The sequence below is a fragment of the Eublepharis macularius genome, chromosome 3, assembly GCF_028583425.1.
Source record: "Eublepharis macularius isolate TG4126 chromosome 3, MPM_Emac_v1.0, whole genome shotgun sequence".
Classification (NCBI taxonomy): Eukaryota; Metazoa; Chordata; class Lepidosauria; order Squamata; family Eublepharidae; genus Eublepharis; species Eublepharis macularius.
The window spans coordinates 107,890,426-107,914,766 of NC_072792.1; the positions used below are offsets into that span (position 1 = coordinate 107,890,426).

At 47.3% G+C, this 24,341-nt stretch overlaps 1 protein-coding gene across 1 annotated transcript in view; it reads right to left on the minus strand.

The window, feature by feature from the left end:
* NCAM2 (neural cell adhesion molecule 2) overlaps positions 1-24,341 on the minus strand; it is a 282,335-nt gene that overhangs the window by 186,709 nt on the left and 71,285 nt on the right. The window contains exon 6 of the mRNA XM_054973767.1: positions 1,005-1,155. Coding sequence (XP_054829742.1) covers positions 1,005-1,155 — 151 coding nt within the window. The remainder of the gene's footprint in view (positions 1-1,004; positions 1,156-24,341) is intronic.

Sequence of the window (24,341 nt, forward strand, 5' to 3'; positions counted from 1 at the left end):
TGGGCTTAGATTGTGGTTTCCAGGGCAACAACAGGAGTTCAGACAGAGTTCAGACAATTCCTACCTCCAGTTGCCAAGGGAATTGATTGCAGGTGCCAGACTGTCTGGCTTGACAAACAGCAACAAACAGCAACGAACGAGGCTTGCAACGACCACCTTTTCATTTAGAATGGGGCCTCATGAACAGCTTGTTCGCGAACAGCTGATTGGGCTGTTCATGGCTTTTTTTAGTTCGTATTGCTGTTCGTGACCATTTCTACTATAGTCTCTTTCTTGGAGGGTTTTGGTGAATTGAAGCAGGGACAGAGAGTTTGAAAAGTTTCATTCCATGAGTGGAGTTCATGGGATTTTGGAGCCAATCTAATATATTTCATGATCTTGTCTCCCCAAAAGATAAGAAGTTACAAGAGATAACAGAATTAATTGTGAGGGAATGAAATAATACTGTTGATTTAGGGGTCCTGATCCAGTAACAGTTACATGCAGCTGGTCACATTTTACAGTTGACGGCTTTGGCATTTCAATTGCATTCACCTCAAAAGACACATCCAGACAGTTTAATAGTATTTCAGCGAAGATTGTGATGAAGATATATGCATATCAAGACAGTAATCGGTATCAGGAAAGTGTGCAGAATACTGTGTATGTATGTGAATCTCTCTTGTTGAATGCAACATTGCTGTTTTTCTAGTTTTGTTTTGGTTTTTAACATACCAGCTGAGTATGGAAAGCACCCAGGCAGAGAATGTTGGTCTTTAAAGAAGCATCAGTTACATCAAAAGCAAATAATACGTCCCTGGAGCCCTTCAAGACATTGAGACAGCAACCACTGGGTACATTCACATTGCCAAATTGTGTTTCCCCATCTAAGCAGAAATAGTCTACTTTATTTTACACTTAAGCAGTTAAATACAAAATAATACTTCAATTATAATTATTTTACTATTAAGAATTATTCCTTTTCTTTGTAATACTTTAAAGAAAATACAAAAATTAGAACTTACATTCAATATCAAGGTACATGCTCTTTTGATGCCCACCAATTCTACTTGCAGCTTCACAGTCATATCTCCCTGAATCTGACAACTTCACATCTTTAATGTGCAACGACGACCTTCCATGCTGCCCTTTGACTTCTATACGACCATCTGGGCTCTGTTCACAGTGATTTGGGAAAAAATAAAGTATTTTATTTGTTATGTCTTATATGTTGAACATTATTAACAATTGCACCCAAACATACCCTTGTACTGAAAGCATTTCTGGTTTTGTAACATAGTTGTTACATATTTTGAATACAACCCCCCCCCCAAAAAGTTTAGGGTTGCCAACTCTGGCTTGGGAAATTCCTGAAGATTTGGGTGTAAATCTGAAGAGCACAAAGAGCTCAGTGGAGAGATTGGATAGAATCAGCCTTCTGAAGCTACCATTTCCTCTAGGAGAACTGATCTCTGTAGTCTGGAGATCATCTGTAGTTCCAGGAGAACTCCAGGCCCCACCTGGAGGATACAACTAGATCAAGGCAATTATGGATGGCAACACTGATTGTACAAAATTAATAAGAATATCAATGAACCTATTTTTTTGCCAAACTAAGTAACAATATTGCCATTGTGTAATATGGTGTGAAACATTATTTTTCAAATAACTCATTTTTCATCAGACACAGATATCTAGAATCCCTATACATATACTTTTCATGTAAGAGACTCCAGGGCAAATCTAGGACATATGTAGCTCACAAGAACTATTTACTCCTTAGCATGGTAAAAGTAACACATGTGATGTAAGGTCTAGTTGTATGTCTGAATCCATATAAGGCCCTCTTGTATGTTCACAGCAACTTTTGCAGGGACAAGTTGTGTGGTTTAGGCCTATGAAATACATGAAATATATGAAATATATATGTGTGTTCAAAACTAGCAAGGCATGGATTAGTGTTCACCCATAGCTGGATGTAGAAGCAATACTAAGAAATTTGCAAAGCCTGCCAGCAAAGCAAGTAGGAGGTATAACTCAATTCTGGATATCTTCTCTGCTGACAGAAACAAACAAACAAGCACCTTATACCCCCTCAAGCAGGGTATTCTCCCTTTGACCAGGCTCAGTGTGCCCCTAGAACAAAGTTGTTACATGGGAACATGAAGGTTTATATCCTCCTTATGTTCTATTCTTGTTTTGGTGGCATCACAAAGTTTGGGAAACATAGAACACACAGCTCATTTTACTATATTGCACGTTCAGATCACTAGAAAGGGAAAATATTGCTGTAATTAAATAAAAGAAAATAGATAAAATTGTATAAAATTTAGGCAGCCAAAGCCTAATGAATGATACTTAGGGTGCTATTGTAAAGAAAATTTAATAGGAATAAGTTCTACTGAATAATATGGGACATACTTCTGAGTAGCTCAACTTTTTCTTGTATTTTTTTCTTTGCAGAGAAAAATATATGCACCAGAACCAGATTTGATATAGAACCTCCTAAACTTTATCTCAGCAGGCTATTCACATGACTTTTGCTTAATATTCAATGCCCCTCTGAATCTCATTTTTATATTGTGAAAAATACCCCTGGGTATTGCTGCCAATTCTTTAACTTGCAATAAATAGTTAATGACTTATTTTGAACTCTTGCTGCTAGCAAACCTGCATACTATCAAAAAAGAATTTGAACATTCTGTTGTTCAATCAAGAATTTGAAGAACTGAGCCTAAAAATCTAATACAATTCTCATGTTTTAGAAACTATACAACATAGTTCACAAGCTATCTATATCAATACATCAAAATCCCTCCCCAAATCCCTGCGCTGCCTTGGATTACACCTGTATTTTCTTTTTGTAGAAAGCAATTCTACCAGTGGAAAAAGGAGAGGAACAATTTTGACTAATTCCCCAGTGAAAACTTTCATTTTGTTCACCTATGGTGTTTGCCCTAGTACCCCAAATATAACAAGAGACTATAAATATACAAACAACCATAAGTGAGTTCAAATATTTTTATTTATTTAAATATTTACCTAGCTAGTTTATGTCACCGGTTATTTTAAAATAAGCTGACTATTTTGAAGGTAGATAACTTCCCACCAGGCAAGTCCATCCTGGCTCCAAACTCAGCCAGCATTTTTGCCAGCCTTGAAAAGCACCTAACAGGTTTGAAAGATGCTGCTCAGAACCTAGGGTACTCCTTAAGAGCACCACCCAGCCAAACAGTATGTGATGGCTTGTTCCAGACACCCACACCCATCACTGTGATGCCTCAGGGTGTTTGCCAATTAACTCTACCTATCTTGAGCAACCTGCCCTATTCCTCCCAACTAGTTGTGACCTAGACACAACTCCTATCACCAAAGACAGTATGGAGCAGGCAAATAAGGGTTGCAGCACTACTAATCAGATGACACACCACCCCCCAATTCCTGCTTGCCCCAAAATGGAAACCAGCTATTTCTGTGCTGCCCCTTGGGAGGAAGGGTAGGTCAATCACAGCAACAATATGCCTGCTAAGGGGAGGGCACAAAAAAGTAAGTAGCCTCCTGCTGCTCTCTCCCAATTGGCTAACCCCTTTTCCACCCACCAGTAATGCTTCATGCCGCATTTGAATTAATGTGGGCTGAGGCAAGTTGGTTCATGTCATTAATACCAAGAATCTCCCTTCTAGAATTCCAGTGACCTATAAAAGGCATGATTTGGAAGGCAGCGCACACTGCTGTGGGCTGAGAAGTTAGAAGAAATATCTGGTTTTGCTTATGTTACTCTGTGTGTGCTAAATAGAAATGAGCTACTTATTTTATCAGTATCTTTTAAAAAATCTCTTTGAGTCAGAATAAATATTTTAGCTGATGATTAAATTTTGTTGCAGAAAATAATGTATATATGAACTTTCATGGGGGGGTCTTTGAGGGTTATTTTATTTGTAGAGAGGCCAGATTCTATTGCTCTTGAGGTCTGAGATTGAAAGTTCCAACAAATTTTAGTTGACTGTTTTACACTTGTAATTTTTAGTGTTCAGTGCTTTTCCAACTAATTGCAGTGTCTCCCAATGTGCAAACTGTGTTCAATTGTTGAATAATTAATGATTAAATTCATTGAAAAAATGCAAGTGAAAACTGCAATCTGATTCTGCTTTCCTTCAAACCAAACATTTCCATAGAATGTGACATAGTAAGGTAGAAAAGCTTGAAAAGAAAACAATTTTGAGGCTGTAAAAACCCATCTGACTGTAAAGTGCTCTCAAACTAGAATCTTTTTGTTTCTAAAATGTAAATGCTTCTACCTCAAAGAATGAATCCCTTCCCTTCTTGTAACCTTGAGTGCTTCATTTCCTAATTTACCACCAAGGACACATTGGCTAATCACTGAATTATTAGCATGAGAAAAGAATGATCATCCATTAGGAGTGCCTGTTGGGGAGGGGGAACAAAACAGAAAAACTACTTAAACCTCAGACCCTATAACAGTGTCTTCCAACCTATGAGTCAGGAGGATTCAGGACCCAAAAATGGATTGCAAAATGTCTGAAAGTCGGTTCCAGGCCAGCAATCCCTGTTGGCAGCTTCTGTCTTTTTCACTCTTCTCCCTTTCTTGTCTCTTTCTAGCTTTTCACTTTCTCACTTTGCTGTTCCCCTTTGCAACAATAATTAAGGAAAAATAGCTGTCTAGCAACTAGACATGGGCAGTAACAGCATTACGAATGGAAAAAAAACCCCAAAGAACAGGCCGCTCGGCTGCTCGCAAACAGGCCATTCGTGAGGCGCCATTTCAGCCGAACAGGTGGTCATCGCAAGCCTTGTTCATTGTGCTCAGCCGCTGTTCAGAAAGCTAGACACTCAGGCGCCTTCAATCAATTGGCAATGGAGGGAGGGACTGCCTGAACTCTGTCTGCACTCCCTCTGTCACCCTGGAAAGGTCTTCCTTCCAAGTGTGGAGCTGCAAACTGGTTACAACCGGTAACGTGGGAGCAGACACCAGGGGGGGAGGGGGGTATTCTGTGGCCATGGGAACTCCAATCTCATCCCTGCAAACCCTGTTAGGCAGTTCTGACTGCCAATCACAGACCTCCTGCGTTCCTCAATGAGATCTCTGCTTATAAAAGGGCACTGTGCTCCCAGTTCTGGCTTTCACTTCCAGCAAGCACTGGAGTGGGACAGAGTTGTTGATAGCCTTTGGGGAGAAAGAGAGGGAGAGTGCTTTGGAGCTGGGCTTTTTTCTGTGTGTGTGGGGGGTGGGGTGGGATAGGATACTATCCCCTCTGGTTCCAGAGTTGCTGCCAGGCCCTGGGGCCAAGCTCAGTGGGTACCTTGGCTGAGAGCTCACCCTGATTATTACTGCCTGAGCTGATCAGGCCTCTGGGAGTGCTGGGCTAGGGCTCTAGCCCCAGCCTCTGGTTCCAGGGCTGCTGCCAGGTTCTGGGGCCAAACTCAGTGGGCACCTCAGCTGAGGGTTCACCCGGACTATTATTATTATTATTATCAGTGCCTGATCTGGTGGTCAGGTTTCTGGGTGTGCTGGGCTAGGGCTCTAGCAGCTTCCAGTTCCAGGGCTGCTGCCAGGCCCTGGGACCAAGCTCAGTGGGCACCTCGGCTGAGGGCTCACACAGACTATTATTATTATTAGTATCAGTGCCAGATCTGGTGGTCTGGCCTCAGGGAGTGCTGGGCTAGTGCTCTAGCCCCAACCTCCAGTTCCAGGGGTGCTGGCAGGCTCTGGAGCCAAGCTCAGTGGGCACCTCGGCTGAGTGCTCACATTGATTATCATCATCATCATCATCAGTGCCTGATCTGGTGGTCAGGCTTCTGGGTGTGCTGGGCTAGGGCTGTAGCCTCAGCGTCCGGTTCCAGGGCTGCTGCCAGGCTCTGGGGCCAAGATGTGTGGGCACCTCAGCTGAGGGCTCAGAGTGTTCTCTCCTTTTCTGTCCTTAATTCTAGTTTGGTGGCACAATGAGTCTTTGTGTTATGGTGGCCACCACGGGTGGGCGTGGGGGGGAGGAGTGAAAAGGCAGTCATCCTGGTTTCCTCGTGGCAAGCTGTACTGGGCGTGGCTTGGGGGCAGCAGAGAGTACTCCCATTCCCCCAGATTCACCTGCAGGGGCTGTGGAGAAAGCCAAAGAGGTCTTTCTGCTGGGGGGAGAGGATCTCTCTCAACATTTTGTGGAGGAGGTGGGTGAGGGTTTCCTGGAGGAGTGGTTTGTGTTTTATGAAACATCCCTCCCGTCCCCATCCCCCACTCTTGGTAGTGTCCCTGCCTGCAGTCCACCCCTCAGTCCATCGTCCGTGGCCAGCTCTGCATCACAGCCTGTAACCGTTCATCTTCCTTCCCCTGGGACAGTTAGTGGTCCACGTTTCAACGCGTCTGTATGGAGGCACTTTCGGGCCCTTCCTAATGACCCCCATGTGGTGCGGTGCCATGCCTGTGATGTCCTGGGGCGCAGGGGCAAAAATCCGAAGCACCTATCATCGACGGCCCTGAGTAGGCACCCGAAGACGCACCACCCGAGCCTGTGGTCTCCATTCTTGCCCAGCGAAACATCCGTTGGGGGAAGAAAGGGGGCGACCAGCTCTTCTGAGCGGGGATCAGTGGGAGGGTCACTGGAATCCATTCCAAGCAAGAATCCTTGCCCCGAGGGTGATGCTGGTCGGAGCAGAGTGCTCAGGCAGGCCATGCTCGTGGAGGGTGTCCCCTCGGGGTTTGGGACAGTGCTGCTTAGAACGGCGAGGTTGAGGGCTCAGGAGGCAGGCCTTCGTGTCTTGGCAGAAACGATTGCCCTACATGGCTTGACCATGTGTGTCATGGAGTGTGTGGGGTTCCACAGGCTACTAAAACATCATGGCCCTTGGTTCTCCATGCCATCACCGTGCACCCTTGCCCGTCAAGTCTGGTGGGTATCTCGAGTGAGGGCTGGCACACTTGGGTCAGGTTTAGCCAGGTGTACTCCCACTGCTAACAGTCTTCTGAGGCCTTGCTAGGCCTTTGTGGCACAGCCAGATCATCATGACACCTCCTTTCTGTGAAGGCAGGAATGTGGGTGATGCTGGCAGCAGCCTCCTTTGGGCACGTGCAACAGCTCATGAGCTGTTTCACATGTGGTTGAGCCGCATGGTGGCCCTATCCACTGCAAACACTGTGCCCTCTGAGCAGGGGGGAATAGGTCCCTCGACTCATGTCCTTTCCACAAAGTCAGGAAGGTGGCCGATGTCAGCTGCTGCTGCCACCCCGTTTCTTTCACTCCCTCTCTGGAACCACTCTGACCCATCCAAGCAACCTCTCCTGTCCCATCCATCCTTTCCTTTCTGCATAAGCAGGAAGGCAGTTGGTGTCTGGTGGTGCCACACAAACTGTTATGAGTAGTGCCCATACTGCCTGCACAGGTGAGGTGTCTTGGAGTGGTGTGGAACTGCTCTGCCCCCCTCATTTCTCGAGGCTGCTGGTCCCTCTTTCTACCTCTCCCTCTATGGAACCACTCCGACCCTTATGAATGACCTCTCCTGTCCTGCCCATTCCCTTCTTTCCGCAAAGTCAGGATGGCGGGTCATGTCAGCCACCGTTTCACGAGGGACTATCATGTTACTGCTGCCTCCTTGGTCATGAGGGACAGCTCGGCTATGATTGCACAGCCGATTGTACCATATAGGGAGACAGCACAGTTGCACATCATGGTGGCTCCCCTGTCAACGGGACTGACTGGACCCCTTTGAGCTGGGGGGAATGTGTCCCTTGACTCCTGTCCTTTCCACAAAGGCAGGAAGGTGGGTGATGGCAGCTGCTGCTGTTACCCTATTTCTTCCTCTCCCTCTCTGGGACCACTCCGACCCCTCCCAACTACCTCTCGCTTGGGAACTTTCCAGTTCCCAGTCCATACCTCTCAGGTACTGCCACGAGTCCCTTCCAAACCACTTGCATGGCCCCATCCCCTCCTTTCTGTGATGGCAAGGAGGTGGTAGATGCCAGCAAGCACTGATGGATCAGGGTCTTCCAGGCCCTGTCACAGGATCTTCCTGGTACAGCTCATTGCTGTGGTTGGATCCCCTTGTTCCCCCTCTCCCTGACCACTTTGTGTTCCGTCTATCCTCCTCTCCCTCTCAGGTACAGCCACAATCCTTCCCCACCACTTGCACTGTCCCATCCCCTCCTTTCCATGACAGCAGGGAGGTGGTTGATGCCAGCAGCCACTGATGGATCAGGGTCTTCCAGGCCCTGTCGTAGGATCTTCCAGGTATGGCTCGTTACAGCGGCCAGAACCCCTTGGTTGCCCTCTCCCTGACCACCCGGCGGCCGCAGTCATCAACCATCTTGCTGCATAAGTGGATACTTTTTCTGCCTCCAACCCGGAGGCCTGGTGTGTGAGCACATCAGGGGTGCTGCTGGCAAGCAGCCAGACCCCTGCCCCTGAGAGGGGTTGCGGCTTGCCACTGCCTCCCTGAGCCCACCAGGCCTGGCAGCCGCAGTCATCAACCACCTTGCTGCGTAAGCGGATATTTTGTCCACCTCTGATCTGGAGGCCTGGCGGGTGGGCACATGAGGGGTGCTGCTGGCATGCGGCCAGACCCCCCACCCCCAAGAGGGAAGGTGGCATGCTACCACCTCCCTGAGCCTGCCAGGCCCAGCGGCCGCAGTCATCAACCACCTTGCCATGTAAGCGGATACTTTGTCCACTTCCGATATGGAGGTCTGGCGGACAGGCACATGGGGGTGCCACCAGCCAGCGGCCAGACCCCCTCCCTGAGAGGGGATGTGGTCTGCCTTCAGGACCACCACACAGGGCCAAAGTGAACTGGGGACAGTCGCTCCATTTGTGTTGAGTGGGAGTTTCCTCACGGTGTCAAGTTTGGGAATGTATAACTCTGAGATTCATATTGTAATCTTAACCAAACTTGGGTGATGGCTGGAGAAGAACCTGCTGCACATTCCCTGTCAATATGAGCTCTCTAAGTGCTAAGGGGGCACTCTGGCACCAATGAACACCAGGCACTGAACACCTTCATTAACAGGATATGTTCAGTTCCGGTCATCTGTTCATGTTCATCATCAGGAATGAACAACAAACAGCCTGTGTCCAGGGTCTGCAGTCCAGCCCCCAGACTTACCTGGAGAAGAGGTTGGGAGACCCCTGGGAGACAGTGGTCCAGCTGCCTCAGCAGACAGCCAGACCCAAAACCAGCTGGTCACAGGGGGAAGAGAAGAGACACCCAAGCCTCAGAGGGTTAGAAACGGCCCTTGGATGCCAGCTAGTCCCATCCTCCAGTGGGAGTCCAGGGGGCCAGGTAGGGAGAATAGGGGCAACCCAGAGGGGGCCAGAGCAGATGAAGAGGGCAAAGACAGTGGGGACAGACAGACAGCAGCTGGCCAAGCCGAAGCCTTACCAGCCAGGGAGAAGAAGCAGCCTCAGCAGCTCAGAGCCACACCCCATCCTGCAGCCCAGCTTGAAAGCAGTAACCCAGCCTAGGGGATGCTAGGAGCTAAGCAGTTCCAGGTGGAGCCGCCTGAGGCATTTGTGGGAGGAGATGGACACCCAGCTGAGGAGGCTCAGCTGTGCCTGCCTTCAGCCGTCAGCTCAGCCAGAGAAGCTGGACACCCAGCCAACGAGGTGCAGGTGGACCGGCCCAGTGCTTCTAGCCAAACGAGCACAGGTGCAGTTGCCTAGGCCAGCTAGGGCCATGGTTAGAAGGCAGCAGGAGGGCGTGGTTGGCAGGTGGAGCATGGCAAGGCTGAAGGAATAAAAGGGAAGCCCACCCATAGGGTGGGGTGGGATGGGTTGAGTAGGAGTGGAGTTGGAGCGGAGCAGACCAGAGCAAAAGAGTGAGAGGAGGCGAGGAAGAAGGTGGATGAAGGAAGAGATGGAGAAGATCAAGGGGGAGGACTGGAGCAGGTTGAGCAGGCCAGCGACTAGACTGAGAGGGAGCCTGGGTGATGTATACCGGTCCTCCTTTCACAGAGCAGGATCCAGCAGCATCCCTGACACCCCTTTGATGTCAGGGCTAGGCATGCCAGCACCCCACCCAGCGGTGGCCACAGCAAGCCCTGACAGCCTGTTCAGTTTTTTTCCTGTTCGTGCCCATGTCTTCTAGCAACTAGTAGCTTTAAGATAGTATGTGGAAGAAGTGGCCGGGGAGGCTAGAAAGTGGACAGGAGCTGTTCAGCACATGGAAAAATGAGTGGAGGAGAGAAAAAGGAGCATGCAAGTATAAGGTCTGTCTTAGTGCAGCTCTTTAGCAGCCCAAACTCTTGCCCAGCCCCTTGCAGTGCTTTACTGCTCTCTCTCTGCTGCAGGAGAGGTACTGCATTGAGCCACTTGCCACCAACCTCTTTGACAACATCTGCCATCTTCCTGCATCTCCTCAACTTGGTGCATTTTCCCCTCCCCAGCACCATCGCAGTTTCTTGGACCAGCCCTGGATGGGTCACCATACACAGTAAATTGGGACTTTTGGATCATCATACCCAAAAAGTTGGGAACCATTGCCCTATACAACATGTACCAATATTGCACTCTGTATTTTCTATCAAAGTTTGTTTGTAAATTGATCATGTTCAGTGATTGAGATTGTCACTCAGATTTTTTTTAAAAAACAGCTCACTTTCAACCACCAATGTACGAATTGAACCAATAAAATTCTTCTGTCTTTAGCATATATCAGGTTTCAAAAGATATTAATAGTGCAAAAATCATAAAACCAAATAACAACCATGCATCCAAATAAAACAACACTTGGCTTTCTACTCAGTGACTATATATAAAAGTGATTTTGCTCTTACTTGGAGCAGTAAGATATGAGACAGACAGTATGGGATTACATGACTGAGTTTTATGCCACTGTTGTTCAACCAAACCAGACCAGCTGCCAGCACTGGATTTTACAGTGCCTATATAAACAAAGGCATACTGTCCCCACAGCAATGGAATTCTGACCTCTTCTCCCAATATGAAAATACAAGATTATGCAGTATCAATTAGAGCCAAGCAAGAATTTATTTTTTTGAACTCTTATCGTCTTATTGACGGAAGTAAGATATCTGTTCTGTATTACGGGAAGGTGACACGAATGGCCTGGATAGGCCATTACTTGCTTTCACAACAGTTTGGGAAGGTGAAAACACATAATGCTGAGCACCTACAGGCATTGCATGAACAAATTCTCCCCCAAGTCAAGATATAATGACTCCCAAACTCAAGAAAGCCAGCTGTTTATTCAGCAATAGACCTGGGTTCAAGTCCACCCTCACACTATGGACCTGTTTATTCAACTCTCATTCAGAATGGGGAAAAAATCCACAGTAAGATCTGGACATCACTATCACTTCCTCCTTTTCAGGATTAAGCTACCAGGGCCTGTTCTTTGTACAAGACATATAAGTAGCTGTGTGGATCACTAGCATGACATAGGTGCTGACCAGGACAAATCTTGCTGTCTTTCTCATGTTTGCTCCTGTTTTCTTCCCTCCTAGTCAAACAGTTTTCCCCTCACCACCACTTTTTTCACTAAAGTAAAAACCAATAGCTTCACATATAGTTGATGAAAAATGTGACAGCCTATTTGTATCAGGGGCTGCCTGTCTGAGTCATACTACCTTTAAAGTTCTTCATGACTTGGGACCCACAAACCAATTCTCTAAATACAGTAATTGTGCTTCTCACAACCAGGTCTCTTCAATGTCAAGAGTATGCTGTACAACAGCCCAGCAGCCGAAAAGCTTCCAAAAAGGGACGAAGCAGGCATCTATTTTCAGGGCCTACCAGCAAGGCTGTAAAACAAAGCCATTTATGACAACTTATAGTACAGCTTAGTGGACTCTGGCTTTTCTGTTTTAATGACTTTAGAAATAGCTATTTTTGTATTGTATTTATAGTTGTTACACTCTTCCAGTCCTGACTGTGCTGGAAGAAAAGCAGAATATATAAATATGTTAAATAAACAAATTATGCTTTCCTAAGTGCTATATGTGTGTGTTACATGCCATCAAGTAGCATCTAGCTTATGGCAACTCTATGAATTAATGACCTCTAAAATGTCTTATCATTAACAATAGGGATGTGCGCTTCAGGAATTCGATTCGGGTTTTTATTCCGAATCAGGCCTGATTCGGAAAGATCCGGTATTTCTGAAGTGGGGCCAGCTGGACCCAATTCGGAGATACCAACACAAAGTTTCCAAAGCGATTCGGGTCACCTCAGAAAGCTTTGGGGCAGCCAGCAGCAGTACTTTGCAAGCTGTTTGCATTTGCAAACAGCCGGCAATGTTCTGCTACAAATTCAAGCTTCCTGCTCTTTCTTTGGAGAGGGGAGGGGGAGTGAGTGACTCACTACAACCTCCTCCTTCCCCCTCTCATCTTGTAAAAATTGGCGGGAAGCTTGAATTTGCTCCCAAACTTAGCTGGCTTTTGCATTGCAATGCAATAGCAGCCAGCAAGCTGCTTGCAGAGATTCCCTCCTTATTTACAGGATGGGAGGGATGAGGAGGGAGTGACTACTCTAGGAGTACATGGGGGAGGATGGAGGGGGATCAGGGAAGGGAGGGGGAGTTAGGAGTGTCCAATCCTGCAGCAGAATTCTCCTTCCAGCCAATGTGGATTCTCTGGAAGGAGAGTGCCTTTTTAAAAATGCTGCAGGACTTTAAATTGGAGGCTTGCCTTTAGCTAGCTTCCATTTTGCCCTGGCCTAGAGACTTTGAGAGACTGGTACCTGCTTTCTGCTGGTTTGTCTCTTTCTGTCTCGTCTGGGGCTGTGAGAGTGACTTGGCTGGCCTGCTTGGAGGAGGACTTCTGATTTGGATTCCATGCCCTGCTGCTGGACTCCTGCTGGATGCCTGCTGTGCTGCTGACTGGACCTGCATCTGACTAGTAGGAGAGTCACTGACTCACAGGGTTCTTTTTTCTTTGGGGGAGGGGGTGGTTGGGGAGGATACGAAAGGGCTTTTTTTTTTTGCATTTTAATTTTAAAAAAAACCCTGCTTGCTTGTGGCCTTGCGTGATAGTGTTTGGTGTGTCTCCTCTGGGGCCTGATCTTTTGGGGAGGGCGAGCTTGGCCAGAGTTTGTTACTTTTGCTTTAATATCTTTGTCTTGTTAGTTTAGATTGAATGGGGTTTCCTGCCTGATTGTGGCCTTCCTTGGTTTGATTGTGTTTGGCTTGAGTGTCTGCCTTGGGCCTCGTTTCGGGGGGGGGGGGGGAGTTTTCCACTGGGAATTTTTTTTTGTATAGCTTAGCTTTATTGTCTTGTATTGTCTGGGGTTTCTATGTCTCTGGCACCCTTGGAGCCAGGCCGGCCATGTTTTTTCTAATAGGCTTTCCTTTATATTGGGGTTTATTGCCAGCTCGATTCCTGAAGAGGAATTCAGCTGTTTGGTAGGTTTAGGTTCCCAAAAATAAATATGGCCATTTAAAAAGATATTTAACTGACCATCTCCAGTAGTAATAGAGCCACAAGAAACAGATTTAGAAAAAGGTAGATAGGTTTTGAAACTAAATTGTAAATTTTGGGGTTCTTTTTTAGAAACGTAATAACAGGTAGTTAGTCCAGAATCAAGGAGGGGAAAGAATGGCTGATAGGAAAGTTGATAGGGGCCCCGGGGGAAAGGCTAGAGGTAAGTCTAGAGGGGTGGAGGGGGAGTGCTGCAGCTATCCCCCCATCTGAGCTGAGGAGACCCTCCCTGCACTGCTGCCATTCTTGGGTTCCCATAAGTGCCTCCCTTGTGTGGCATGGGCCCCCCATTACCTCCAATATCTGGAGTCACTTTGAAAGAACAGAGGACCCCCGGTTTGCACAGTGTTGGCATTGTAGGCAACGGATCAGTCACAGGAGGGATGTGAACCATCTTTCCACAGTTGGAATGCAGAACCACCTGAAGAGGCAACACCAAGTGGAGCTTCTTCAGAGAGAGAGTTCAAGTGGCACCACACGGCTGCCAGCTAGCCAGAAGGAGGCAGGCTCCTCTGGTGCTCTCCTCCATAGGTTCCTGTAGGGCAGGGATGCCAAGCCGATCTGACGGAGATGCTTGGTATGCAGGGCACTAGTGTGCCCAGAGGGGGGATCCAGAAGGTGAGCGGGCACATCATGCACCGTATCATCAAGATCATTTCCCATGGTGGCCAGCCATTTTCCCTAGTCAATCAACTTGGTTTCCAGGAGCTGATCCAGGATCTCGCTCCCTGGTACATGATCCTTGCTCGCATGATGTTGAGCAGGACCATGGTGACCTCATTTTACAGAGCTGCCAGGGACTACGTGAAGACACAGTTGTCCTGCGCTGCCAGGAGAACTGTGCACTTCATGTCCAGCACCTGGACCTGCTCTAGTGTGCAGCATTCATACCGCTCGCTTACTACACACTGGTCGCCACCTGAGGACCTTCAGGGTGGGGGTGGGGTGCCCAGCGTTAGGCAGGGATGGATGGGAGACTGCCGGGCCAGATACTGCAAGGCCTTGCTTCATGCTGAGGTTCTCGACATGTCACACACAGCAGAGAACATTGTGGCCACCTTGAGGAGGGAGTTGGACAGCTGTATAGGCAAGGGCTCCATCACCATGGGATGCATGGTGATGGATGGTGGCCAGAACATAAGGGCAGCAGAGTGGCAAGTGAGCCACAAGCACATTTATTGTGTGGCTGTCAAACTTCATCTAGTGGTGAAAGCTGCACTTGGGGTGGGCGTACTCCCTGGAACCCCAGGACCCCACAACTCAAGGATTCCAATATCTCCTGCAGAAATGTCAGAGACTTACAAGTCACTTCTCACGCAGTGTTAAATCCACTCATGAACTGCACCAGAAGCAGGACAGGACAGGCATGCCAGAGTATGTCCTGATCTCTGACGTACTCACTTGCTGGAACTCCACCTGTGCCATGCTGGAGCACTTGGTGGAGTAGCAGGCCACCCTCAATGCGTGGCTCTCAGAGAGCAACACTTGGAGGCAGGAGGGTGAGTTCAGCCAGGAGGATTGGCTCACTATCTCCCAGATAGTTACTGTAGGACGTCACTGTAACAGTCTCATCTGACACAGCAACCCTGAGTCTGGTCATTCCTCTGGTGCACATGCTCCAAAGTTGACTGGCCTCCTGTGTGGACCCAGATGCACCACATGCAGACACTGTTTCAGCGGTGCATGCGCTCGTGAGAAGGCTGCAGCAGGGCATAGCTGCAAAAATGCTCTCGGATAGATCCTACGATATAACATATAAGGTTGCTAAGTTTGGTTGGATGGTAATAAAGAACAGGAGTTCGTTCATTACGAACTAAAGACAATTTTGTCTTATGGTTTTATGGTACCTGGTTTTTATGATATGCCTCTCATGCAGATGGAGTCATATATGTTGGTGACCATGTGTAACCTGTGCATTAAGGGCACTTTCGCTGATTGGGACAGGAACCTCACCCAAGCCAGAGACGCCTTCTGTGCATGGGTGAGGCATAGGCAGGCCAAGAGGGGTCATCTGTCATCAGAGAGTATGAGTGGGGGACTCAGTGCTGCAGGTCCCTCTTGTGCCCCTTCTGAGCAGGCTCCACCCGTGGCCGCCACCAGAATGTCCATGGAGATGGAGATACTCCAGTGGGCCCTTGGCCCCTCTGGGATCATGAATCGTGTGAGAGAGGATTCAGTGGAGGCAGTGGTCAGGGACTACCTTGCGGAGCCCTGCAAGTTGCTGTCCACCAATCCGCTGAGCTACTGGGCCAAGAAGGAGGGGGTCTGGCTGGACCTCTCCCTCGAGGCGCAGTGGCCCCTCTCATGGCCCCGACAAGCATGGAGAGTGAGCGCGTCTTTTCCTATGCAGGTGACACTGTCAGCCCACATCTTACTCGCCTTCTCCCATGGAGAGTTGAGCAGTTGGTCTTCTGGAAGGTCAATTCTCAGCTCTTCGATTTCTCGGGAGTGGACTTGGAGTGAATGAGGTGAGCCCTCCTTGTGGCCTGCATCCTCTGCAAGTCTAGGATCTAGGGAATCATGCTCTTCCCTATAGTAAAGAAGTAGAAATCCAGCAGGAGGTGGGTGGGTCTCAGTGAAAAAGGGAATGCACCCTGCAATTTGGCTCCCCCCCCCTCCAACAAGGAAAAAAGTCCTCCAAAACTGTCACAGCCACTGTGGGCACAAATTTATTCTGATATTTAAGGAAACAGGCCCCAGAAATATTGAATGCCACTTGATCGAGAGACAGGTTAGGAGAGGAACTTTCACAGTAGGAAACTCAGAGTAGCAGCCAAACTAAGCTACTGCTGAGGAGAATGTTGTTTAATGTTGTTTAATGTTGTTTGCTGTTGTAAATGTTGTAAACTGTTGTTGATGTTAAATTTAAAATGTTCATGTTGAAGGGGTGGGGGAGGAGTGGGGCACATAGGGATGGTGTGGGGGCCAGCTGATGTTGAAGGCTACATCCCAACACTACCTCACAGGTGTTTTCCAGTTCAACCTGAAGCTGGCGGGGGGTGAGGGGGACCTCTGCAACTGTGCTCCACAAATACCATTGTGTTATGCTTGTGGACAGGTGCTGTTCTGCTCTGTGGTGTTTCCCCACTGACTGAACTCAGAGCCCAGCTGCAGGAAATGACAATGGTTCTGCTGGACTAAGTTGCAAGAGTGTCCCCCAGTTCATTTTGGTTTGGAAGGAATGGCTGTTTGTCTTCATGCTGTGAAACGTAAAGCCAAGGAATAAAATGTTTTTTACAAGCAATTGTGTGTGTGTGTGTTTCTGTGATTCTCTGGTTTGAAGTAAGCTGTGGTACTATCTAGGAGACTGTTGTGATGTGTTGTGCTGTGCCTTCATGCTGTGAAACTTAAAGCCAAGAAAGAAAGAAAGAGTTTTTGCAAGTAATTGTGTTTGTGATTCTCTGGTTTGAAGTTAGCTGTGGTACTATTATCTAGGAGACTGTTGTGATGTGTCACACTAGTGTCATGTGCCTTTAATGCTGTAACGGAAAGCAAAAAATAAAAAAAAATGAACTTGATTCAATGTGTGTTTGTGTGTTATTCTCTGGTGTGAAAGTCAGTTCCCATCTTAGGGAACAATGGGGAGTGGCTGGCCAGCCTGCTCTGGGGGTGGTGGGAAACTTGGGGGTGCATGCCTGTGTTTCAGGTGTGCTTTCCCAGGGACGAGCTTGCACTCAGGAGTGTGCCCTTCACTGTGGCACCCCTGGCCTGCGCATAATTGCCCTGGGAAAGAGTTTAAAAGTTCTCATCATAGAGAACAACGGGGAGTGGCTGGCCAGCCTGCTTTGAGGGTGGTGGGGAACTTGGGGGTGCATGTATTTGGGTCTGTGGGGCTGTTGGGGGGTAGATTGAAAGGGGGATTATGCCTGTGGCCATGGATGCCACTGTAGCATCCATGTATTCGTGCTGTGGGGGACTGGATTTTCCCATAACAGGAACCAATGGAGAGCTGCTGGCCAGTTACTGCAGGGGTGGTTACGTTTTTTTTTGGGGGGGGGGTGTTTCTGATGGTTTGCTTGCAGTGTGCAGTGTAGCCAGACTGTGGCTGTGCCCATTGGCAGCCCCAATCCATGTGTTTCTGCTGTGAGGGAGTCTTCCCCACAGTAGAAATAAAATGGTGTGGTGGGAGAACCACCTTTGGGTGGCCATGACATAGCCCCCCAAAGTCGAATCTCCCTGAAACTTGGGGAGGGCATGGTAGGACAGGTAGGAACAGGTCCCCTAATGGTATATTTTGCATGCAAAATGCCACCCCAAGCCACCTAGAAACCCCCCTTGTTTTTCCCATAGGGAATAATGGAGAGTGGAGGAGGATGGGGCACCTTCTTTGGGAGGCCATAAAAGCCCCCCCCCCCCAAAGTGCAATTTTGCTGAAACTTGGGGGAGGGTGGGAAGAGAGGTAGGAGCCGGTGCCCTGAAAATTGGGCACCTAGAAAGATCATTTGTTTTTCCCCACAAGGAATAATGGAGGAGGATGGGGTTCCTTATCTGGGGGACCATAATATGCCCCCGAATTCCAATCCTTCTGAAACTTGGGGGTAGTTAGAGGAGAGTTAGGTGAAGGTCCCCCCAAGTTTGGTTTCCTTCATAAAGAAAATCCCCCCCCCCCCAGGCTCCTGGAAAGCCAGGAGCATGTTTCCCTTGAAAATAATGGCCGAATCTTTACAAAACAAATCTGACTCTTTCTGATTCGGGTATTCCAAGCGGCTTGCTGTTCCAGGGGCCCATGGGGGGGTCATTTTACAGCTGAATTTTACCACATTTGCAGGGGACCTACTCTTATCTGTCCTCTAACTACCCCCCAAGTTTCATGAAGATTGAACTTTGGGGGGCTTTTTATGGCCCCCCAAAGAAGGTGCCCAAGCCAACTCCAATCTCCATTATTCCCTAAGGGAAAGGGGGATTTCTAGGAGGCTGGAGGTGGCATTTTGCATGAAAAATCCACCAAATTTGGAGGAGATCCACTCCTACTTGTCCTCCTAAAACTTCTGAAATTTCATGAAGATTGGACTTCAGGGTGCCATTTTAAGCCCCCCCCAGAAGGTGCCCCCAGCCACTCCATTTTTGAATAAACCCCCTGCAGCATTTTTAAAAAGGCACTCCATTTCAAGAATCCTATTGGCCCAGAGAAGGAGAGCTGCTGCAAAGATTGGCTCCTCCTTTCTTTATTCACCCTCCACTTCCCCCCTTCTGCCTCTGTCTCACTCAAACTTCCTCCTCCTCCCTCCCATTGAATAAAAAAAAGGCACGAATATCACAAAACACTGTTTCTTACAGTTTCTTAGTAAGGAGCAGCAAGAAACAGCGCACTGCTGCAACTTTCAAAGTCTACTGGATTTTACCAAATAAAACCAGTAATCTTGAGTTTGGTATTGCAGAATCAATTCAGCAATACTGGATTGAATTTGGCAATACCAGATTTTACCAAATTGGGTAAAATCCAGTATTTTTGCTGTATTCTGAACCTGAATTGCACATCTCTAATGGGGAATACCATAGTATAACTTATCTTGATCTTGGTCCCCAGCAGCCTTAAGGATATTTTTTAATTCCTTCATGACTGCCCTTCCAAGTCTCAATCTCCTTCTGATTTCTTGGTTGCAGTCTCCTTTTTGGTTGATTATTGAGCCAAGGAAGAGAATTTTTTTAAGAATTTCATTGTCCTCCTTTACATTTTGTAATTCCTTCTGTAATGCTGGATTATGGGGGGGGGATGTTTTTTTGAAAAACAGTGTGATTTACGTCCATTTATCTTGTGGGGTTTTTGCATACTGCCTGTGCTTGTTGCAGAAGCTGAAGATGTTTCAGAAAGCTAGACGTCATTAAAAAATATGTTCAATGGAATTTAGTACTTGTTAAGTACATGTGGGACTGCATAGCCACTTAGCAGCTGTGTCTATCAAGTTTAAAGTAGAATTTAAAAAAAATCAAAACAGAGGCATAATAATATCTTAGGACCAATTAACATTTTACAAAGTATTCAGCAACTTTCGTATGACTCTTCTCTTGGCTGGATGATACTTTAAACGAAAATAGCACAAAAGGGAACGCCGTTTGGGTGACATGGTAGAAAAGTTCCAGTGTGGGCAAAGTATAAATTTAGAAATATAAAAAAAATGCAATTTCAGAATTAAAACAGAAAAAATTACTTTGACATAAGGTGACATATATGTATATGATGAGATCATTGTATGTTTGTGGGAGAGACATATGTTAAAAGTTTGCATTTGGTCTTGTCATAAGTTCCTCTAGTTCAGCATCTTTTTTTTCAACAGAGACCAAGTAACAGAGCCCAGAGGCCAGAACATTCTCCAATGCTCATTTTTTCATCAAGCAACTGGTATTCAAGTGTATACTGCTTTTGAACATAGTCATCATCAATAATATCTGTTGATAGACCTAATTAATTTGTCCAATTCTGTTTTCAAGCCTCTAACCAGTGATTCTTACTACATCTGTTGGCAAGTTCTATAAATTAATTATATGTCATGTAGAGAAATATTTTACTTTGCATCTCCTGCATTTACTGCCCACCAACTACATTGAGTTTCCCCAAATATTAAGAATTTTTGGCATATTACATGAATACAAAACATAATTCACTGGTAGTGGAACCTGGAACTTCAGAGTATTATATTCCTTCCTCCATGCACATAATACATAGACATGAGCATATAGTACATGGACATGAGGTGGTCGATATGAAGTCGGGAATCCCAGTGGCTATAGGACGAGGGAGGTACGGCGGTGGAGCTAGGCATTATAAGGGAAGGAGTTGGAGTTTTAGCTATGCCCAGGTTCTTTCCAACCTTTGCCCCACCCCAAGGGATGCTTGTTGAGGGGCTAGGGCTCAATACCCTTCCCCACCACTGCTGCTGTGCAATGCCAGGTCCATTAATAAAAGACTGCAACCCTTCAGCAATATTTTGCGATGGAAGAGGTGGACCTGGTGTGCGTGACTGAGACCTGGGTATGGAAAGGTGAAACTGTCAGCCTGAAAGAGCTAGCCCCCCCAGGATTCTCGGTCCTTCACCAGTCACAGGACAGTGGCCGGGTGTCTGTGTGGCAGTGCTCATTTGAGAGTCTTTCTCCATCAAACCGCTCCCCATGCCAAAGATTGCTGGCATTGACTGTGTGGACCTGGTGTGGGATGCTGAAGAGAGTACAGTCATCTGTCTGGTGTACCGATCACCCAGCGCACCTGCAGATGCTTTGCCCCACCTGTTGGAGATGGTGGATGGCTGGGGCTTGGAATACCCCAGGCTTTTGGTCTTGGGGGACTTCAATGTCTATGCCAATGATGCTACCTCCTCACGGGCCGTGGACCTGATAGCCTCCATGGCAGCATTAGGACTCTCCCAGTTTGTATCGATGCCCACACATCGGGCAGGACATACGCTGGATTTGATCTTTGGGGAGGGGATGCAGGTGGATCTGGATGAACCTATAGTAGTGCCATGGTCAGACCACCTCATCCTGAGGGTTCATCTGGGCACTGTGACCGTCCCTGCTTGTGCGACGAGCTGATTTATGCTCGCCCATGGAGTCAAATGGATCCAATTGAATTCCAGAATGCTCTGCGGGATCCGATGCCCCCTGGTGGCTCATTGGATGAGCTGATAGAGGACTGGAATGCCCGTCTCTCTGAAGCTATCGACGAGATCACTCCCCGTCACCCTCTCTGCCCCCAAACTAGAGTAGCTCCTTGGTATACTGATGAGCTAAGACAAATAAAACGGGAGCTGAGATGGCTAGAGTGAGTGTGGTGGAAACTCCATGATGAAGTGACAAGAACTTGAAGGCCTATGAGATGGCAGTGAAAGCTGCAAAGAGAGACTACTATGCAGCTTCCATTGCGTCTGCTAGTTTTCACCCAGCATAACTTTCCAGGGTGATTCAGGCTTTAACATCCCTCACACATGGGACAAATAAAAATGTAAATTCGGTAATAAGCTGTGAGGCTTTTGGAGACTATTTTGTGGATAAGATCTTGTCACTCCGCCAGGACCTGCCCATCATGGTTGATGCAGTATGTGAACTGGGGGCCCCTTTGTCATCCTCAGGGTTGATATTAGATCAATTCAAGCCACTCTCCCAGGAGGAGGTAGTCAGGGTCCTGCATGCTGTGAAACCTACTACATGCTCACTGGACCTGTGCCCATCATGGCTGGTGAAAACTGGCAGTGCTGGGATTCGGGTACCATTAGTTGACATCATTAATCTTTCTCTGAGTTCTGGGATTTTCCCAGACTCACTGAAGGAGGCAGTGGTGCAGCCCTTATTAAAGAAACCATCACTGGATCCTGTTGATCCGGCCAATTACTGCCCAGTTTCGAATCTTCCATTCCTGGGTTAAGGTAATTGAGAGGGTGGTAATAGAACAGCTTCAGGCAAACCTGGATGATGCCTCTATCTTTGATCCATTCCAGTCCGACTTCAGGCCCAGCCATGATACAGAGACGGCTCTGGTCACCCTCACAGATGATCTGCGGTGACACCTGGATTGTGGCAGGTCATCACTACTGATAATTTTAGATCTTACAGCAGTGTTCAACACAGTTGATCATAATCTTCTGACCCACCGCCTTGCCAATGTGGGGATTCTTGGGACAGCCCTGCAATTATTGAACTCCTTCCTTCGCAATTGGGGACAGAGGGTGGCACTCAGGGAACCGATGTCCACTCACCATTCTTTGGTATGCAGTGTCCCGTGGGGGAGGATTCTTTACCCAATGCTATTTAACATCTATATGCACCCCCTTGCCCAGCTAAGCTCACAGCTTTGGGCTGGGTTGTCACTAGTATGCGAATAACACCCAGCTCTTTCTGCTGATGGACAGCCAGTCTGGTCTCACTCTAGATTCCTTGGCCAAGGGTCCTGAGGCTGTGATAGTATGGTTACATCAGAGTTGCCTAAAATTGAATCCCCTGAAGACAGAGGTTCTGGGTCTGGGTCATGGGGCGATTGAGCTGCGGACCCAGCTCCCAAACCTCAACAGGGTACAATTGAAACCTTCACCAACAGTGAGGAGCCTGGGTGTGACCTTGGATGCCATACTTTCAATGGAGGCCCAGGTTGCGACCGTTGCTAGGTCTGCTTTTTTTCATCTTTGACAGGTCAGGCAACTGGCACCCTATCTTTCGCCCCAGGACCTGGCTAGAATAATCCATGCAATGGTCACCTCCAGGCTGGACTACTGCAACTATGCTGGGCTGCCCTTGAGCCTGACCCAGAAGTTACAGCTGGTCCAGAACGCAGTGGCACACATCCTTACTGGAATGCCAATTCAAGCACACATTCATTCTGTGCTGTGCCAGCTGCACTGGCTCCCAGTGGAGTTCTGGATCCGGTTCAAGGTGTTAACCTTGGTGTTTAAAGCCCTTCACGGACTGGGACCTGCATATTGGCAGGTCCGCATCTTCCATTACGTCCCCTGCAGGGCATTGTGCTCTGCAGACAAGCAACTCCTGGTGGTCTCTGGCCTGAAGGACATCCATCTGGCCTCAACCAGGGCCAGGGCGTTTTCTGTCCTGGCCCTGGCCTGGTGGAATGCTCTCCCACTGGAGATCCGGGCCCTGTGGGACCTGTTACAGTTCCGCAGGGCCAGTAAAACGGAGCTTTTTGCTGAGTGCCAGTGGGTGTCTCCCTTCTTCCACCTAAGACCACCACTTTTTCTGGGACTGCCCACAGCCATCTGCTATGCCCATATACAAACTCCCAAATATTTATTTAAATAGCCTGTGCCTGGACTATTTTAATGACTCTTTTAAAATTGTTATTGATTTTATGGTTTTGTGATTGATTCGCTGTGTTTTATGAATGTTGTTAGCTGCCCTGAGACCATTTGTGGGCAGAGCAGGGTATAAATCAAATCAAATAATTAATAATATGTGTGCTTATAGGCTTATAGCGCAAAATAATTATAATTGCCAACCAATAAGACTGATTGAATGAAATCTTAGTGAAAACACTCCCTGATACTTACAAAACATTATGCAACACATTATGCTAATTTAAAATCCTATTTTTCATAAATATGTAATATTCTAATGGGCTTCTGAAAATGTTTGGCTTCATAATTCTATTGGCATTTTGACACACACACACCAACAGTGCTCTATGAAGTACTCTACAATTCATTTCAATAAAAGTGTAAATTATGTACCGATAGTTATCATTGTCAATATCATTGTTGGGGGTTGAGGGTACCTCTAACTTCCACTAGTGACAGAGCCAAGCCATTGAGGGGGCGCATTGCTGCCACAGTGGAAACATTATTGGCTTCTTGTTCAGGAGGAAACAACATAGACATAGCCCAACAGAGGGATAGTGTTCAAGAGGGTAATTAGGGGGCTGGAAAAGGAAGGGGTTAAAATAGGGAAGTATGCTGCTGGAGCTACCTTCCCATCAACATTCCAGTTCTTCAGGGAAGGCCCATCCTCCTATGAGTGCCAGGAAGAAGTATCTCACAGGCTGACATTTAAAAGTCAGGGAGAAGCTAATGGGGGCAGGCTAGTCTGGGCTCCAGACAGTAAAAGAGCCAGCTGGGGGAAGGGAACAGGATGGGGTGAGTCTCAAACCCACTTCCCTCTTCACAGTTGAGGCCTTAAAAAGAACAGGTAATCAGATTGTTGTACAGGTCATTGGACTGGTGGAAGGCAGCCTGAATGCAGAACCTTACAATTGTTCAGTCCCTCTTCAGGTTTTGCAGCTAGAAAGATCAAAGCAACACTTTGAAATTCAAAGGTGTGTTTAAACAAGCAACTTTTATGTTTTGTTTTTTCCTAGACTATATGGGGTCTAGTTTATGGAAAAAGGCAAATATCTGGTAAAATAAAATCTGCATAGCTAGCCTTAAATAAATTATTCTTTTGTAATCCAAAATTCACCACACAATACTATTCTAGGAACTGCCACACTAGCATT